General features: G+C 41.8%; 1 protein-coding gene across 2 annotated transcripts; it reads right to left on the minus strand.

Moving 5' to 3' along the window:
- Positions 1–1,336: 1,336 nt before the first annotated feature.
- Positions 1,337–18,534, minus strand: sacs (sacsin molecular chaperone). 2 transcript variants are annotated; one of them, XM_078284325.1, is made up of 6 exons: positions 18,504–18,534; positions 17,967–18,113; positions 15,824–17,309; positions 15,239–15,330; positions 13,596–13,622; positions 1,337–12,891 (listed from the first exon to the last, which is right to left on the minus strand). In XM_078284325.1, the coding sequence occupies exons 1-6, from the start codon at positions 18,517–18,519 to the stop codon at positions 1,337–1,339; spliced, it is 13,323 nt and encodes a 4,440-aa protein (XP_078140451.1). In that variant the 5' UTR covers positions 18,520–18,534. The 2 variants fall into 2 exon arrangements, with proteins under 2 accessions (XP_078140451.1, XP_071773968.2); XM_071917867.2 differs by lacking the exon at positions 13,596–13,622.
- Between the last annotated feature and the right edge of the window lie 1,387 nt (positions 18,535–19,921).

Genomic DNA, 19,921 nt, shown 5'->3' on the forward strand with positions numbered 1-19,921 from the left:
TTACATTTCAAAATTACATTTACAATATGTCGCCAGTGTATTTTGTAGTCCTGAAAATCCTTAATGGTAAAACAAACTTAGTAAAGCAGTAAAAACTCACAAGCACCACAATTTGATGCTACTGTATGTTCCTTAAACCAAAAAAGGTCAAACAACCAAATACGCATGAACATGATTTCACGTTGCCAAAGCAAAAATGTTAAAAGGTTGTGCCCAAATTATATCATCACCATGGCTCTTCATTTTATCAAATTGTCCTACTTAAGTATCCCCAAACAGGCCATCACTGTAAAAAGAAATTACTCTTGGTTGACTTGGTTAAACTATAGCTGAGCTATGTATACCATTTTGTCGTATCCAAAAGTTTATTTTTCAAAGCAAGAGGCTGCTTTCGTACACCAGAGTACACAGTGTTAATGTGTACATATGGACAGTGAATGATTATGATGTAAAATAGTCACCAAATGTAATTATACAGAGAAATATTAGAACAAACATTTAACGTAGCTAACATAATACAACATAACATCCTGAAGAAAAGACATTTGAGTTTAAAGTAACATGAAGAATTTTCCATTCACAGTTGGATTCTCCCGAGTTGCTGGGGTGACACAAGCGCTCTACAAGTGCAAGTGCAAGTACATGAGGAGTTTCAAGAAAGTGCTTTGTCCATTAACAAGTGATTGGCTATGTTACATAAAATTTACAAGTTTTACAGAAATTATATGAAATCAAGCATCAAAATACAAAAAAGTAAAATATACAAACATGATTGAAATTTCTTTGACGTGTTTTGAGATCTTGTAAATAGGACATTGCATGACAATAATTGCAGTATTTGACATTTATAGAATAACAATTGTTTTATGAGTACACCCTTAAAGTACAGTCAACTGGTTATCTGTGGCAGGAAAAATATATTTTTATAAAAGGTAAAGTAAAAAAGCAGCATTTTTTTTTTCTAATCTAACTTGGAGCAAATATATTCAACATGGGGACTTTGGTAAACAAAATGTATTGCTGAGGCCTTTGTATGTACAGCATCTGCATATAGATTGTGTATTTGTACACAGATTTCAGCAACATCTATTTAGAGACAGCCTAATAGGATATGGGAGCCATACATTTATTCATTGTGCATGGGCCACAGTACCACCATCATAGGTAGAAACTGCATATGTACCATAAGCTGCCAGCTGGATACTTCAATTTGCGTCAAAAGAATAATATACATGATCTGTATTGCACATAGCCACTGTTGTCCTCTCTTTCACAGAGGATCTATGCATATTTTGATTTAACGTTTCTAATGTTTTACAGCAGTATGATGGCAGCATTATATTTTTTGCTGCACAAAGGTTTCAAGTTTTATGATAATCCGTGCAGTACATTCCATCACTCTCATTGCCACCTCAGATGTGTATCTGTCATTGGGGATCTGTGGAAAGGGCAGAAGATCAGGGTAGCGAGTTCTTAGGCTGTCCACACCGTATCCTTCCAGGATCTGAACGTCATTGGCAAGTCCTTTTAACTGGGAGTTGTACTCCTCCACCTTCTGTGCCAGAGCTGTTGGTTTTACATCTTTGTCTGACTTTCCTCTGACCGCGTAGTCAGCAGCTATCAATGCTAGCTTTGTGGCCAGGTAGCATTTGAAGCATACCCACTCATTAGCATTTTTATGAAGATCATTCCGGGCAGCGGAGAAGTTAGCTCTTGCTTGCCTCAGCCACCTGCGGGCTTCCACAGGGTTTCCAACAGACTTGAAAGTTGGGGGCACAAAGAAACGGTTAGAATGCGATGAACCTGCATAGCTAGTGTAATGTTCCCTGAACTGTTGCCTCTCTGACTTATGACTTGTTGCCTCTTGGTTCCATGATGTATAGAACCTTTGAAATGAGAACTTCTCTGACTGGAAGCGGGTTGAAGATGTAGAGAACGATCTCCTGGAAGTTCTCTCTGTATTTTGCTGATCAGCTAAAGACTGTTTCTCCATCCTGTTGATCTCATTCTGTAAGTGCTTGAAGACCTCTGTGGCAATGTCCAGATTCTCTGCATTTTTGTCTGGATGCCACTTGAGATACAACCGGCGAATGATCTTCTTTCTCTCTGTCTCAGGAAGCTTCCAAGCTTGCTCAACTACTAAGGTCACGTCTTTCAGAATCTCAGGCAATGCGTGAAGCTTGAGCTTTTTTGGAGATTGTTTTTGGGGAGGTGGTCTGTGATTTTCCTTACCAGCAAAAAGAGGAGGCACCATTCGTGGACCAGAGGAACGAGTGTCTGGGCTTGTTGGAGTTGATGGGGCACTGCTGTCTCGCACATGAGTACTTTCATCTTGTCTGGAGAATTTGTACAAGTCAAGGGAACTGACTATTTTGTACTCACTGTAACCAATGTCAATCTGGAAGCATTTCCCAAGGAAGCTTGGGTTGTCTTCCTCTTCTTTTTCCACTTCTTGAACAATGATGGCATATGTGTAGGTAGGCTGGTAGGACCCATAGATGTCTCCACCTTCAGAGTCTACCAGGTAACCCACATATTCACCTGGATAAAATACATTCATGGGATCCATGAGGAGTATGTGATGTATCTCAGCTGGTATAGGGGTTCCAGGGAGGGGCAGCTCAAGTTTTGAGGGCTCCGTTGAGTCATACTTTACACCAAGGTTGTCCAGCTTCTCTGTGATTCTGTAGATGTCATTACAGCCCAACATAGCAATTAGATAGGATGTGTCAGATATCAAATTGTCTGTTGCAGACTTCAGTGTCATAGCCAATGCTAAGAGAAAATTAATGTCTTTGCTGTCTGAATGCTGTATATATAAATGAATCACAGCTGTCCCATACCTCTTGAGGAAGGCAAGTGTTTCGCTGCGGCTGTGTGGGATGGGACTACATCCTTTGACTCTTAATGTTGTCTGAAGTTTCTCAAAACAAGATACTTTCAATCCTTCACAAAGTGCTTTGCAGAGCCGTATGGCTTTTTCCTCATTCACAAGGAATGCGTTGTCATTTTCATGTTTCATTATTCTGATCAGTCCTGTGATGAACTGCTCTGATGACAGTAACAGCTGAAGGCGACCCTGAAGTGAACAAAGAGCTCCAAATTGGCACATTTTGGGAGAATCTTCATCTAGTTGCTCTTCAAGGATGCTACTCAGGAGTCTTGGCCTTAGCTTTTGTGGAAGTAGCATGATCAGCTTTGTATGGAAAGCATGATCTTTGCCCAGATAGCACTGGCTCATGTCCACCAGCATCTGAACACCAACATTACCATGAATCCTGCTCTTGTAGTGTGGGGCATCATCGAACACTAAACTATTAGATTTGGCTAGTCTACCATCATGGCTTGGCAGATAAAATATCAAATCTCTGAGACTATCAAGATCTTTACGAATTTCCACTGGATCATTTTGGAGACTTTTGAACAGTCCTGAAACAGCCCTTTTCACAGTTCTCATTTCATTTGGGTCAAGCTGCTTGCCCTCTGAATTTCTGTAAATGCGGCACAGCACTTCAACATACTGTTTTGTTGATACAACATCTTCTGTGCCAAGAAGTTTAAACAGCTGATGAAAGGTACCAAGTTCTAGTGGTAATTTGTATAAGTAGGGCTTTAAGTCCGATTCGTTGTCCAAATTAATGACAACTTCTTCAGGTTTCAGCAGTTTCCAGCCGTCTTCAACCATGACAAAAGCCACCCCACGAAGTTGGTAACGAAAATCTCTTTTATCTGCATTGAGGAACTCATAGGTGGACCTTAAAACTTTGTTCCTTGTTTTCACCATATCATCATCTGGATTGGATATGTTGCAGATGTTCTTGCAGTTACTTATGACTTTCTCCAAGAGTGGTTCCAAGTTGACGCTTAACATGTTCAGCACTTGGTCAAGCTGTTCCTGTCCAGTGAGTGTGCTCCCCTCCTGGTCCTTTATACTTGATGGTGTAGCTTTTTCAGGTAGAATAGGGCAAGATGTCCAAAGCAAGTGAATGACATCTGTTTGCTTGAATTTTGGATTTACTTGAGACCCACTGAAACGAATCAGAGGAAGTGTGCCACTCATCTCTTGGTACTGTGAATGAAGCCGGATAAGTTCTTTTGGAGCTCTCTCAGAACACAGGAATGGTATCATTGAGAGCTCTTTGAGGAAAGTACCAACAAATAGATCAGTTCTCTCATTGAAAATGTGATTCAAGAGAACATCGACAATGGTCTGCGCTTTTTCTTTGGTCCAGCTCTCTGTTTGGGCTTTGATGCTGACCTCTTTTGCAAACTGCAGAACCTGCTGCTGAGACACTACATGTTTGAGACCTATGTTTCTCAGGAAAGTTATCCATGAGGTGAGAAACAATGTCCCATTCTTGGGCTTTGACACTTGCTCAACTTTCCTGAAGAAGTCATTTGGTATGAATGACTTTGCAGGTAGCATAACTTCAAACACCTTTACCGTCTCATCATAGAACAACTTGGTTGACTTGAGTCTGTTTGTGTAATCATAGATGAATGACAGTCCCTCCAATTTCTCATAGAGCTGATCCTTCGTCGCGCATGATTCTTCCATTGACAAAAGTCTCTCCTTCAAATAGACAATGTGCTCGATTTTTGCATCATAGGAAAGACTTTCAAACTTTGGCAGTAGATGTTTAAGGTAGACTTCTAAGTCATCAATTGGTGTGCATCCAAGGAAACTGTACAGTTCTTTCAATTGTGGACTGTCAGCAAGAAAGGCAAAGGATGCTGTGTGAGCCCATTTGTCCATGTCTGCAGTAGGAATGCTTTTTCCCAGAACGTAGCATGATCCATAGTTTGCAATGCTAATGTATCTCCCACTAACTGCTTTAAAGCATGGGAGGAGTTTTAGGCTCTGCACATCCTCTTGTGTGAGGTTAACCAGGTTGCAATTGAAATACAACAGAAGAGCCTCACAGTCTTTGTCAGTCAAGTTTGCTGCTTTAAATGCTGATGTCTGAATCATGTATTCCAGTGCTTTCAGAATACTTGATGGATTATCAATGTTTGCTGTGTGTTGTGCCAGAAAAGGCACGATGGGATTCTCTTTGACGCTGATTTTGTTCACAGCAAGCTGAATGCACCCTCCTTTCATTAGGGTGTGAAAGACTTTGTCATTTTGTCCATGTGGGAAGATGGCTATATTTATCAAATTTAGGGGTAACAGCACATCATGCTCAGGGACAACTAACTTTTCTCTTGCCAGGAATTTGATTCCAGGTAGCAATGCCCAGTCTTTCAGAATGTCAAGCACTGTGTCAAAACTAGGTCTGAGATCTGCCTGGTCCTCCTTAACAGCAATATTCTCACTGATGAAGTGCCATGCACTCTTCAGCCAGGATTCACTTGCATAGCTGTCTCTCCACTTGACAGGGATCTTTGTTCGGTACTCTCTTGGAAGAACAGAGCCCACTAGGTCACCAAAGCTGCTGATGTCAAAGATCTTTGCAACACCTGCCTTAAACAGGATGTCGCTATACTTTATGTACAATGTATTGATGAACATTTCTTTCCTTGACGAAATCAGCTCATGATGTGTTGTCAGGAACTTTGGTCTCTTGGAATCAAACACCTGTAGCATATTGTCCATTGTTATCAACAGAGGCAGGCCCTCTATTTTGACTTCATCCACCTCTATATCTTTGAAGCAGTAGTCGACTAGAAGCTTCAAACTGTGGAAGAGCTTGTAGTTTGACTGCTGAAGTCGACAGGGGAGTTTTCCAACTTGGCAAGATGTGTCTGGTGATGAGAAAGTGTGAAGAAAGTTGCGGACATCCTCTGGTGTGACGTAACTCACTGGAATCCCTGCATCTTCCAAACAGAAGTAAAGATTTGCAGTCTCATCGCAGCTGTGAACCAGGTTGAAACCAACATCCAGAAGCATGGTCTTTAGCCTATAAACATTTTCAGCCACAGATTTCCTTGTGGTGATGTTGTACTCTGTGTTTTTCAGGTGTTGAAGCTCATCCTGTAGCAGATTGTCAAAAAAGGCTCTGCCTTTGTTTGTAGTGGATGTATTCACCCATGAAATGTAAATAACAGAGTGCATGTCTGAATTGTCAATTTGTGGTGTTCTGACCACAGGAAGTAGACGCTTCAGGTCAGCATGAATGCAGTTGTACACTGCTTTAACCAGGCAGTACCAATCTGGCTGTATATCAAGTCTGTTGACTGGAAAGAAGAACAGGAATTTCCGTAAAGTGTCTTTAACAACATGAATTGGCGTCCCTTGTAGTACAGTCATGGTAGGATCAGGACCTGGGAAGTACCGTCGCTTCAGCTGAACCAACAGTTCCACATAGGCAGGAGCTATCAATGATGTCATTAAATTGCTATTCCAATCACTCCTTACCCCTACTCCATTGTCATCTCTCCACAGGTTTCTTCTAGCAGAATCAAGGGCAAAATGCCCATTGACATGAAAGGGTAAGCCAGTCTCCAGTGAAAGGGGCAGAAAGCAGAAAGCTCTGTGAGGTTTTTTATAGTTGTGGCTTACGCACGCAGCTACCCCTCCACGTGGAAATAGAGTTATATCTTCATTTTTGTGGGCTGAGATCACACTTTTTGAGACATTTTCAATGTTAGGGAAGCCAGATCGGTTGCAGATCATCCATGTAGTCAAATTGCCATCAGTGTCCTCTATATCCATTGTGTAGGTTATCTGTTGGACTGGGATAGCAGTGAGCTGCTTCTTTTTGGTCACACTATCAACGACTGAGGCATGAAACTGCTTGCGTTTTAGACGATCTCCATCTGTTATTTTAGCAGTCACAGAATACAGAACTTTGAGTTCTCCTGTTGTGTTATCAATTTCACAGATTGATATTTTCTCCATGTGGTTGAGGAACATCAGAAGCTCTGCACCATCAGTTTTTAGTTTATCCAGAAGGTTTTGCACCATTCTGTCCGATGCAGGGACAGAACTGACCTCTGATGTTTTTGCCATTTCTGTAGAGCGAATGGGGAATCTGAACATTGTGCTGCGTTCCAACTTAAAATGAGCCCCTAAGTAAAGATTGAGAACATCTGAAAATTGAGATCTGAAGTCAGAGTCCAAATCCCTAAACATCCTTCCAGGACTCACAGATGTTGCCCCAGGTGCATACTGTGCATGTGGATCAAAGATGCAGAGAATGTCATTGTTTGAGATGAAGGAGGGGCAGTCAGTGATGTGATAGACAGAGTTGAATCCTATACCGTATTGGCCAGTTTTGCCTGGATTGGCCTCTTTTGTTCCTCTTCCAAGGTTCTGTATTCCTCTGATATCATCCTCTGTGAAAGGTTGGTTGTTGTATACACAGAGTGAGGGGCCTTGCATTGGAATCCATTTATCATCAAATATTCTGTCTGTGGGGTGGGTTCTTGGATCAAAAACAAAGTAAATTTCAGTGGCTTTGGCATCATCTGCATTTTGAAGCAGCTCTTTTAGCATTTCCTTTTCTGATGGATAAGCATTAAGAATGCTTTTAATCCTGCTTGTGAGTTTTTCTTTCTGTCCAAACTCACTCCCAAGTGTAGTGAAGCAGACATTTGAGGCATACCTCTCCAAGGCTTTGTGACGTTTGGGGACTGCTCCTAATTTCACAGCAACCTCTCTTGGAATATCCCCATGACAGTATTTCACAGAAGAATCTCTGACTTTAATCCAAGGGCAGTCATTGTAGCACAGTGATTTTGATGGCTGCAATGTCAGATTGGAGTCAGGTAGAAGAATCTCTCCATAATTTGCTCTGCAGTATTCTTGGTTTTTGTCTCGGATCAAGCTCCATATTCCTTCACTAATGATCCTGCGAGAGAGCTGGAAGTTCTCCTCAGAGAGTGTCCTTCGTCCGCACTCTTGCCTCACTATTTCAAGAACAGCTGAGAAACCATCAACTGTGAAGCTTGACTGTACCCCAACATTCTCAAAGAGCTCACGGCAACTGTTTCTGTACTTGTTGGGGAGCTGATAAAGATATGGAGCTGCATCAAAATTCAGGTGGAATGCAACTTTGGAGGGATTAACGTATGTGTTCTCCACCAGAATGGAGTTAAACGTTTTCAGTTCCTCCATTATGTGCCCCTGTGCACTATCATCCTGTAGCATCTCCTCATGTAGATATTTATAACAGGCGTTCGTTATATTTTCCTGATACAGCGTGACACCGTCAAATGATTTAGACAGTTCCTTCAGTTGACTGATGACCAGTCCAACTGTGGGCTTCCTTATCAGTCCAAGACAGTCTTTCACAGCCAATGAGATTGGGCCACAACCTTTGAAAGATGGGGAGTTCTCATTCAGGATTGGCTTCATCAAACACACTGTGTCCTGGTGTTCAGTTGTGAAGAGCTCTCTAGCAGAGAACATGGTTGTAGGGGAAAAGTTATTCCCATGCCATGGTAGTGAAAACCCTGCAGGTCTTGTTAGGAATGGAAGGAACTGGATTCCCTGTAGCTTTTCTAAGAGCTCAACTGCTCCTGGGTCTCTCATCTTCAGTTTCTCATCGATGAGACTAAGAAGTATACTGCTGCGAAAGCATGCAGCTGTATGATCATTTTCATTCAGATCAATAACAGATTCAGCACGTTCAATCAGGTCCTCCCATGAGAGATCATCCTTCACCATGCCCAGCTGCACCAGCTTAACTAAGCACACAGCGTTTAGGTAGTCCTTTGAAGTTCCTTCAGGAAATCTTCCATCATCAGTGTTGTAAAGTTTAGCAACTCTTCCCTCCGGGTGGATGAGCCTGGAAGGCAAAACCAGCTGCTCATTGGGACCAGAGCATGGGATGCAAGGTGTAATTCTGAGGATGGATGCAAATTCTTCCAATTTTTCATTCAAGACATAATGCATCAGGGGGTCTCGAAGCTCTTTGTCAATTTCCTGGATATGAGGGAAAAAGACATCTGAGAAGAACTGCTCCTCTGTCAGGGTGTTTTCCATCAACTTCCCTTTACATCCAGCATCATCAAATCCTTCCTTCACCCAGTCAGGCAGCTCAACAGCGCAGAGGTTTTGTGAGCCACTCTTCTTGAGGTATTTCAAGAATATCTTGAAAGCAGCAGGACCAATGTCTGGCCTGCAAAGTAAGGTGTCATCAAGGAATCTTACATATTTGATTGACACCCAGGTTTTGCCATCTGAGAAAACCTTTGAATGGTCACTGTCACCTCCTTTGGCTATTTCTTGGTAGACCCCCTGGCTGATCAATGTGAAGTCATCGTGCACCAGACTTGGATCAGGCCATGCTGCGTAATAGCTGTAGTCAAGCAGTTCTCCACTTTCAGCCATTGAACGCAGCATACTCAGTGCTGCTAAGTATGCCTGGACAATGACATGTCTCATAAACACTGAATTCCAGTGCCCTTTAGTGTCTGTCTTCCAGATCTCTTTGCGGTTTGAAGTCACAGCAAAGCAGCCATTGATATGGACAGGCAGGCCGGTTTTGATTCTGAGGGGTAAGTAACAAAACACCTCTCCGATTGGGGTGGCATTTGTCTTTACCGTCCATTTCCGATTCTCTTCCTCTGAAAGCAGAACAGCCACTCCTCCACAAGGCACTAGCCCTAGCCTTTTTCCACTCTCACCCAGGGAAAATTTGAGTGCTTCAGTTACATCCATACATGAGCAAATGAGCCAGTTGGTGACCTCAACTGCCTTTTGGGGCATTTCATCTGTGAGTCTTCTTGTTTGAACACCTTTAGCAGCCATCTCAAAGTATTGGTTAGGATCTTCCTCTGAACCTCTGAACAATGGGGAGTGGAGATCAACAATGCGTTTGAACACATTGTGAAACTCCTCCACAACAATGCGTATGATGCAGCCAGACTTGGGAACATCAGCAGGTACCCTGTTGGTGCTTGCTACTTTCTTCATAACTTTTGCTGCAGATTTCAGGATGCTCAGAGGTCCATATGAGGCTTTGCATGACCACACACTTTTGTTTATGGTGACAACATCTTGGGCTGCAGCTGGGTTTGGCTCTTCATATTTGAGGTATTTCAAGACCATACTTCCAACGTGCTGAGTGAACAAAATAAGCCGATGGCCACATATGCTGAACTCATCAACAAGGGAATAGATGTCTGTGGTGTTATAGTAGATGCTGCTGATTTCACTCAGTGAGGCTTCCTGTTCTGTTCTGAATGGGAGTCTAAACAGTGTACCATTGTACTTGTATGGGGATTCCTGAGCTAGAGGAAGTTGGCAGTTGAAGACATTAATGAAAGGTTTGAACTGGTTTGGGAATTTTCTCAACCTTTTCTGTTGTTTGCTCCAATTTATTTTGATCCCCGGATTAGACCTGTCTCTAATGTGCTTGCTGATGTGATTGATGTTCGGATCAAACATGATCATGAACTCTCTGCTCATTATGATGGGGATATCGGTGATGTGATAAACTGAGTTGAAACCCAAGCCAAACTTGCCAACTTTGTCTGCTTCACATCTCTTCATTGATCCGCCTAACCTAGTGATGTTCAGAAAATCTGTGTCTGAGAACACAGAGTTGTTGAAAGACCACAAGGAGGGGCCATGACAAACAACCATGCCAGGGTCAAGCAGGTTCTCTCGAATGTCAGTGTTCTTTCGCATGTCAATAAGGAAACTGCATTCTGTTGCATTTGCATCATCAGCATTCTGGAGAAGCTCTTTAAATATATCTGATACAGATGGATACTCCTCCAGAATGTTCTTTATTCTCACTGTTAGAGGTTCTCGTTGGCCTGATTGCTCAAAGCCAAGGTTCTCTGGATTTATCAGCCTTGTGCTGAGACATGGCACTTTCAGCCACTCTGCAGTTTTCATGGGGATGTCATCATGGACTAATATAATGGGTTCTGATGCATCTTCAAGCAAGTCATTCAAATCGTCCACTTTGATGTCACAGTAGGTGCATTCATGAATGGGCTTCATGGCCAATCTACTTGGGTCCTTGTAACAAAGGATGGGCACGTGCATGTTAACATCTACAGCTATCTGACTGTTGTACAGCCATCTCAGGATGTTAATCAAAAGTAGAACATCATGTTTACTTTCTTCTCTGGTCATCTCTTCTTCGCACCTTTGCTGGATAGTGTTGATGACTTCAAACACATGGCTTGGGACAACCTCTTCAACTGAGCCACAAAACTTGAAAAGTTTGTGAAACTTTCTAATGGTCTTTGGTAAGGAGTACAAGTAAGGCTGCAAATCTAGGTCAGGGATGGGCTTTAAGACTGTTTGGCCAGGTGATGAGAATGTCTTCCCTGTCCACACCCAGTCAAAAGGCAGCGACTTCATTGCTTCTCTTGCATCCTCTAGATGAGCTTGCATGAAGCCGTAAATCTCAAAAAGGATCTGTTGGAACTGATACCAATCCTCTGTGGTGAAAGCTTGAGATTTATGCCAGTCATTCACTGCTTTCAGGTGCTGTAATACTTGATCCACCTGTGGCTCCGTAGTCAGCTTCAGTGCCTTCTTCATACCTGCAGATGTGCGCTCAACAAGTGCTACTGAAGATCCCACAAGCACTGCATGAGATATATCGCACATCTCAGACAGAGAGCAGATGTTGATAGTGTCTCCCATCCAAGCTAGAGATTTGGGGTAATTTAGAGGTCTTTCTTTGCAGACAGGTACCCATTTCAGTTTTAGCAATGATGTCTGAGCATCAGTGGACTTTACCAACTTGGTTTGTCTGTTAAGTATTTGCAATAGTGTTTTTGCCTTTTTCACAATAGAGTCCCACTCTGGTTCTTTGCTGCTTTGTAACTCCTCTATCTTCTTTGCCACTAGGAGTACATCTTTTTCATTGAGCTGTACTTCATTTCTTAGTCCCAGTTGCCTGAGTGAATGGATAATATCAGGGGATGATGTGAATGTACTTGTGGGAAACCTGGTTTTCTCTTCCATGTAGAATAGATTCTGTAGAATCTCCAGCTCAGGATCAAAGAGTTCTGTGGCTGTGACAGGCTTTCCAGAAGGCGAGTGAATGAATTTCAGAGCGGAAAGCCATCCAATCACAGAAGCGTTTTCATTCTTTAGAAATGACAGATGTTTAAGTGCCCAGAGCATGATTTTGGTTATCTCGTCCTTTGTGTAGAACCCCTTCTCAATATCCTGAATGACCAGCTTCAAACATTCTGTTGTTTTCACCTGTTCTACATTTAGCATCTTGATGAGCCGGATTGATGCCTCATCACTGCAACCCACAAGATTGATGGATAACTTCACATCTGGTGGATACTTGGCAGTGTGATGTAAAGCTCTGGCTCCTCTCAGTGATGTAAAAGTTGGGGTGCCTTTCTCAGAGCAAGGTCCTACTTTATCAAAGATGGTAAGCTCCAGCAGGATGCGCTTTTCCTTCTCTGTAATGTCAGACAGCCCAGCTAGAAAGTCTCTGAGTGCAATCTTTTCTTTGACTGAGAAAGAAGAGACTTGGTTGGCTAATCGCTGTATTGACGATCTATCCATAATTTGCAGGAGCATACTAGGAGAGGATGGATGTATATAATTCTTCAGAAGAGGGTGCTGCAAACATGAATCCAGCTTTTTTACCACTACTGCTCCAAGCTTTTTCATGATTTCAAGAAGGCTTTCAGAAGGTGGGGCCTCTTCCTCATCTACAAGAATAATGGGAGATGGAGTTTTGAGACGTAGGAGCTCAACTTTGTCCTTGCTTTCCTCAAGTGGCACAAGTGGGATCAAAGGCATGTCTTCAAAGGTACTTAGGTCATCAGCAAAATTAATATAGAGATGCTTCCAAACCATCTTTAGCCACGAAAATGTTGGATGCCTAATCTCTCTGTTTCCAGGATCCCACTGGACTGTGAAGTCCCTGTTTGGCCAGGCTGTTGATAGGATCTCCTTGATGAGTCGAGCTGATCGTTCAGGGGTTAGCACTTGTACCTGAGTGCAGGGTCTTCCTGTTTAAATTACAAACAACAAAACTCAAGTTAAAATCTCTCCTCATTGCATTTGTTGTTAAATATCATTAATTATTCAAGTCTATTAAGTTAGTTTGGTTGTTGCTATTGCACAATGCAGTCTGTAAAAACATGAATCCTATAAATACAATACACAAGAGTGCAAGTGTTTTCACATTAGGATTGAACAAGAAACAAATAAATTACTTTGTTACTAGAAAAAAGATAAAATAGACTAATTAGTATGTTCATACTCAACATTTCATTAAAGATGCAAAGCATGCAAATACCGTATATATATACACACACACACACACACACACACACACACACACACACACACACAAAATGCGATTAATTTCACACTATAATCCTTTCAATCTTGAACCCATCTACAGATTTACATCTAAAATACTTATGTATTATGCAAATTTAATTTTAAATTATTTTCAATACAGGGGAAACCATTTTCAAAAAGATTGCACTAGTAAAACAATGCAAGTCATGAAGCGCACCATGAAGCACAAATTAGGTAGGAAAGTGAATTTCCTTCACTTACAGGACTGTTTCACTACTTGAGGTCTTGTTTGTGTTTACTTGGCTGTGAGAATACTTGGACTGCAGTTATCATGGTGACCATTTAAAGCCTTGCATTGGTTTGGGTTTAAAAAGGACCGGTATTCATCACACATTGGAATACCTACCGGAGCACCCCCAAAGATATTGTTGCACTGAAATTCAAGTGACAAGTTTTAGAGATTTGGACAGCAATTTTTACTCCCTTCATTTATTTGTATTACAAATGACTACATAAAACCTCTTTGATTAATCTTTTAAAATCTACACATATCTAATAATGTATGGCTAGTAATTTTAGAATATGAAAAAATAAATGTAGTTTTCTAGAATCAGGAATTTTAATTGGTGGTGTTGGCCTTGCCTTGGTAGCATAATATCAATCTACTAGGTAAGAGACAGCAATGATGACATGGCAATATGACTCCAGAGCCCCTCATGGTAAATTAGTGGGGGTGGGGTGGAGTTCAGCATCAGGGTATATTACTGAATAAATCAATGATTGTTAGAGCTATAGTATGACATGTGGACACATGAAACACCTTCAATGTAGAAAATTCTAATGTCTCTACCAGTAAACAAAAAATACAGTTTTCTGGGGCTTAACTTTTGTTTGAGAAACTCAAAGTACAAATCTGCAACTTTTCATAAACAAAATGCTGGTTTTGCTACTCTCTATCGCTGATTGACACCATACAATAGTGATTCAACCTATACTCTGTTTATGAAAGCTTTGACATTTGCTGCTCTAAACACCCTGTACCAGATAGGACTTTCTGGGAAAAATCCTAAGTCGCACAGGAAGTGATGTGTTTTACTGATGTGTTTTAAGCAGCAACAGCGGTTTGGAATAAAAAGATGAACTCTGTAGTTAGCATGAGCAGCGTTAGCCACCATGGCTGAACAGACAAAGAAAAGACTGGTACCAACAAAGACGCAAACTTGATAAACAGAAAATCCACGGAAAAAGAAAGAGATTAATCACTCAAAGGAAGGCATACTTGATAAAAAGGAAAGAGACTGTCTCCGAGCCAAATTTTTGTTAGTCGTACATAAGATAAACGTTTAACAGCTAATTTGAATAACGGAAAACTTGTCTGTTTAGCTCAGTTTATTTGTTATGTTATAAAATGGACAGGCTCTGTTCTCTGTGCCTTTCAAAGCAAAGTGGGTTTAGAGTACAGATCTGTATATTCAGCATATTCCCTCTGCCTGGCTCATGGCCCTTTTGGCAGACTCATGGCTGAGCATGGGAGTGAGTGCACTCAGGATCTGATAGCGGAGAGTGGAATGTGAGGCACAAAAACAACTCTTCCATGTACCAGCATGCTCTCTACCCTCACTCTTTCCCTTTCTATGTCTCTGTCACTCACTCACACTGATCATAAATTATCTATCAGCAATGTACCAGGTTTAATGTCCCTCAGGCAATGCAGGAGAATGAGGTGACCCAGTGTTACGACCACGTGGCTTCAAACCCCACATAAACCTCACAGTCTGTCAGGATTTTTCAGTTTCTGAGTGAGATACAATTCTGCCGTACTTGTCACCCTCTGTGCTGTACACAAATTTAACCTAGTGCTTCACTTAGATTCACAGATGACCTATTTGTTAGAGATAGTTTTACTGTCAGATTCTATTGATTGGACCAGTGACAATAAATCAGAACATAAAAGTCTCCTGGTAACAGTTTGGGACCAACAACATTTATACATATGTAATTCTGTGTAAGGGATTACATATGAATGTAATATGCAACACATTACATTACCTCTACTTTTGGCTGCATTCTTCAGGCTGTTCATTACTGATGGTTTAATGCTCTCCAATATGAATCGGCCCTCGAGTCCGGGGTACAGAGACCTTAAGACAAAGCAAAAAGAAAAAAAAAGGTAACATGTATTACAAACAGTACTCTGTGTCTCAGGCACTGAGTATACATGTGTTTTAATGTCAATCAATTTCCATATACACACATGTATATATGCTGTAATTTATTTAGCATCAATGATGTAATGTAAAGACAAGTTTACACATTCCACTGAATACTGAAAACTAGATTCCCATATTGCAAATACACTGAGTTTTGCAAAACATTAGGAACAACTGCTCTTTCCATGAAACAGATTGTCCAGATTAAGCCAGCAATCCATCCTGAAAAATATCTTCTCTTATTGATTTGACCAATTAAAATCACTTCGATCATCAAGGGGAAATGTACATAAAGGGGAAAAGAAAGGATTGTGGCAATTGAGACATGAATTGCGACAAATCGGTTGCAACTCAATTATGAAGCTGCTCTGACTATCCTTAACACTCAGTCTACTGGAAATACACAATTTCACTTTGTGTGTACCTGGGGTACTCTTCAGATGTAATATAAATGGCATCCTTTTCACTGACAGAGGATGAAAATGCTGCAAACGTCTCGTCTTGCAGTGGCAGGAGCTCCAGTCCTATGAGGTCACTGTAACAGGCGTCACTTAGTGAAAACTCCAGCAGCATCAGCTTCTCCTCGGAGGAACCTTTGTGTTTGGACTTCCTGATCACCTGCCGCACCAAAGGTGGGGTCACCTTCTTCACTTCAGTAGGCTCAGTCATGTAGGCAGCCAAGACAGAGTCCACGGCAGCAGGCACCTTGGCCACCTGCATTCCTGAGCTTTGGAGGTAGTTGATCACAGTCTCTGAAATGTCGTCGTCTGTGTCCAGCTCTGAGAACACAGCATCATCCACCCGGATCCAGCTCTCACTGAGGGAGAAGATGACCTGCTGCTGCAGCAAGTCATGGAACAGAGGTTGGAGGATGGGTTTCCAGCGGGGCTTGACCTTATTGGGGTCTGGCCAGGCCCCATAGGTCCCTCTAGGGGACAGTGGGAAGTCTTGGTCCTTTTTTGTCTGTACTCTCTTGATAGCCTCAGTGATGAGAGTGAAGTAAGCCCTGGGGATGACAGTGATGATGAGCAGTTCATTCCACAGGGCTGCTGGATCCCTCCACTGGTCCACCTCACGCCACTTGATACTCCTGCGGTTGTCAGTGAGGCCAAAGAAGCCACTGACATGCACTGGAAGCCCCGTCACGCTCTCCTCCCCAGGGGGAAGAGGAAGGAAGCAGAAAGCTCGTCCTGAGAAACCAGATGTGGCACCTTTGTCTTCTTTGTTCATAAGGGTAAGAGGCAGGGCGATGCCAATGGTGGGGATGAACTTCAGGTCGTCTGCCAGAGAGTCCAGCTCAGTGCTTATTCCTCTGCCTCCCACTCCATTACATACCAGCCAAGTTGTCCTCTGAGTCTCCTTAGCTGTTTCGTCCTGGGTCTCAATGTTGACCTGATAAGTGACACATGTGATGGTGGAGCTGGGCACACCGTTGCTGTAGCTGTCTATGGCCTGGCCCAGTGTCTTCAGTGAGTTGGGTCTTTCTAGCTTATCATCAGTATTCTCTGTTGCCGTAACCTGAAAGAGCATGCGTTCTGTACCGTCAGACTCACGCACATGCAGAGAGACCTTCTGAACACTCTTGAGGAAGAGGAGCACCGTGTCTGCATCAGCTTTGAAGGACTCAAAGAGCTCCAAGACCTTTTCTTTGTTGTAAATGTTGACACTGAGCTGCGAGGGTTTCATGCGGAGTGGAAAGCGAAACAGCGTTCCCGGAAAGCTGCCATCCTTAATGGTTTTCTCAGAGCTGCCAAACATCCCAATGTAAGGGGCAAATTGGTCAGCAAGTTCTGTGATCTCCTTAGTGTCTGTCTTCAAGTTCCAACACTGGCCAGACTCATGGACTCCAAACAGAGTCTGATGAGGGTCCAGCATGCCAATCTGTTCTCCACTGAATATACTGGGAACATCTGAAACATTGAGAGGGAAGACATATTAATAACTGTATAGAGTAACAAATTATTGTGTATGATAAATACGCAAAACCTTTCAAAAGAATTCTATTAGACATGGAGATGTACATATTTGATCCTCATTTCAACATTAAAAATAAATACAAGTGACCTATTTCAACAAATTACACAGAAAATGTTATTATTGCTGTCAAACATCTTGTGGAAAAAATAATTACACTCCAGGGTTTAATAGCTGGTGTTGCCCTGCTTGGCAACTTCAATAATGCATTTATTGTAAGTGTCTTCAAATCATCTGGGAGGAATTTCTGGAGATAATTATCTCTGCTTTGATTCATGTACAGCTCAAATTAGTCCTTTACAGTAGATCTCAACAGGCATTTTGCTGTGACCCAATTATTCTTCTTGGAACTCTGGTATAGCAAGTCATACAAGTGACCTAAATGACTGTAAAGAGCCAACATGACAGTGCAGAATTTCAAGACTGATAACTATATGCAACACTTACATTAAGTTACACAGAAAACTTTTTGGAGGGAGAATTCTTCATTGCACTGAATATACTCTTTGTTTCCAAAGGCTGATCCTTGTGAAGAAATATGAGCAATCATCTGATAACAGAAGTTATAATTTGCATTTCAAGACAACCCTCACCTGTAATATGGTACACAGAGTTGAAGCCAATACCAAATCTTCCAACTTTCAAAGGATCCTCTCTCTTCCTGCTCCTTGCAATCTCCTGAATTCCATTCCAGTCTTCAGTCGTGAACACAGCATCATTGTAGACATACAATGCTGTACCTGCAATCCAGAAAAAAGGCTCAAAATTAGATAATCATAAACAAGTTTTCATGTATCTGCTACTGCAGTAGCTAAGTCCTAAAATCTTATTATTGTCTTACATTATTAATTATCTAAATATATAAAGGTATACAGTACAAGTGCATTGTAAATTAATAATAATAATGCATCACTTTATTAATCTCTGTAGGGAAATTCTCTTTTCCCTTTCCCCCTCCACCAGGTCAGAGCACAGTATCCGCTACAGAACAGCTGCTCAAGGACACTTCAGCAGGGCGAATGCTTGCTAACATGGGGGCTTGAACCCAGGCCCTACAATTAAAGGACAGTCTCTCTAAATCACTAGGCTGTCCTGTTGTAATTAACTGGTAAGCATGATGAACAGTATACCTTGATACTGAGCCATGTCGTGTGACCACAGTGACTCCACTCCATACTCTGTCTCATCGTACATAAACTTGACCTCTGTAGCTCCAGCATCCTCAGCATTTTGAATCAGCTCCTTCAAAATAAAACACAAAAAAGATATACAGTTATCAAGGCAGGGCCTTTGTTGTGATTTTAAGTTAAGGTTATGTACATAACAACATCTGTCCTTTGGTGGACACTCTTATCCAAAACACCTTGCAGTAAAATGAGTGCATACATTTTTAGCATGGGTGGCTCCAGTGAGAATCCAACCCTACACCCTGGCAATGTTAGTGCCATATGTAGAAATATTGTAGCTGATACCAGCAAGTGTCGTTAAACTAAAACTGTGCCCTGTGGCCATGAACAAAATTGTGTATTACAGAATGATTTGAAATTGCACTACAGGTATTCTTCCACTGTAGTGAGAAATGACTGTCATTAGGTAAAGAATGTGTGTAAGCTTGTGTGCAAGCTTGACCTATTTTCTGATTCCAAACCCCATGATATGTCTAATTGCCTGGGAGCAATTTCTAACTGCTCAATAACACAGCAACTGAAAGACTGTGTGGACTTACAAGTATTTGTAGGCATCTACTGTGTAGTATCTTGAATCTGAAGTGAAAACCCTAAATCACATTTTTGAGCTGGTGATTTGTTTGTATGCCTTCTATATGGTGAAATAAATCAATTTAGGATATGAGTTTAACATTTCCAATATAATATCCTACATTTTTAGGGTAGAATATCATAATTTTCCTGCCGTCCCTATTGGTTCAAATGGAACACCCTGGTCCTACCCCTATCTGTGATGAGTGGACAGAGTCTGATCCAAGTAGAAAATTGTTTCTACTCCCACCTAGAGATGGGTGGATCCATCAGGGCAAGGACACTAACAGTTCTATGTTGGATGACAATCATTCATACCACAGCCACATGTGTATATAGTTAGAATGAAAAATGTTGTATCTTATTTTTTCCTGCTTGAGGGATTTATATAAAAGTCAAGTTGGCCAATATATCATCCACTAAAATGGTCGGTAAGCTTTTGAATAGCATCTGTTCATGCTGTTCATTGCTTGATGAAGCCACGAATAGCACAGAACAAGGCTGCGCTTTGGGCTTTTGACCAGGTCTGAGCAGGCGGGCCATGCAAGTGCAAATCCCCATGATCCCTGACACCAAAATTGCACTGCACTGCTTGATCGTTACTGACACATCCCCTACTGTGCCTCTCCTCCCACTTAGGCACAGTCAAGTTCACGGTGAGTCACCAAAATACCAAATAGGCGCAGGCGAGAAAAAAACCCTTGTGTGCCTGATGAAAATGCCACTTGAGGTGTGCCCCTTTATCACAAAGACACACACCCTCTTCCCTTTCACTCTCCACTTCACTTATA

Source organism: Centroberyx gerrardi, chromosome 6, assembly GCF_048128805.1.
Source record: "Centroberyx gerrardi isolate f3 chromosome 6, fCenGer3.hap1.cur.20231027, whole genome shotgun sequence".
NCBI classification, from domain to species: Eukaryota; Metazoa; Chordata; class Actinopteri; order Beryciformes; family Berycidae; genus Centroberyx; species Centroberyx gerrardi.

Excerpts from the sequence above, each read along its gene's own strand:
- sacs (XM_078284325.1), bottom strand. Across the intron at positions 13,623-15,238 it reads GAATGCAGCCAAAAGTAGAG|TGCAACAATATCTTTGGGGG; the intron begins GTAATGTAATGT and ends CTTGAATTTCAG. Across the intron at positions 12,892-13,595 it reads ATATCTTTGGGGGTGCTCCG|GAAGACCCTGCACTCAGGTA; the intron begins GTAGGTATTCCA and ends TAATTTAAACAG.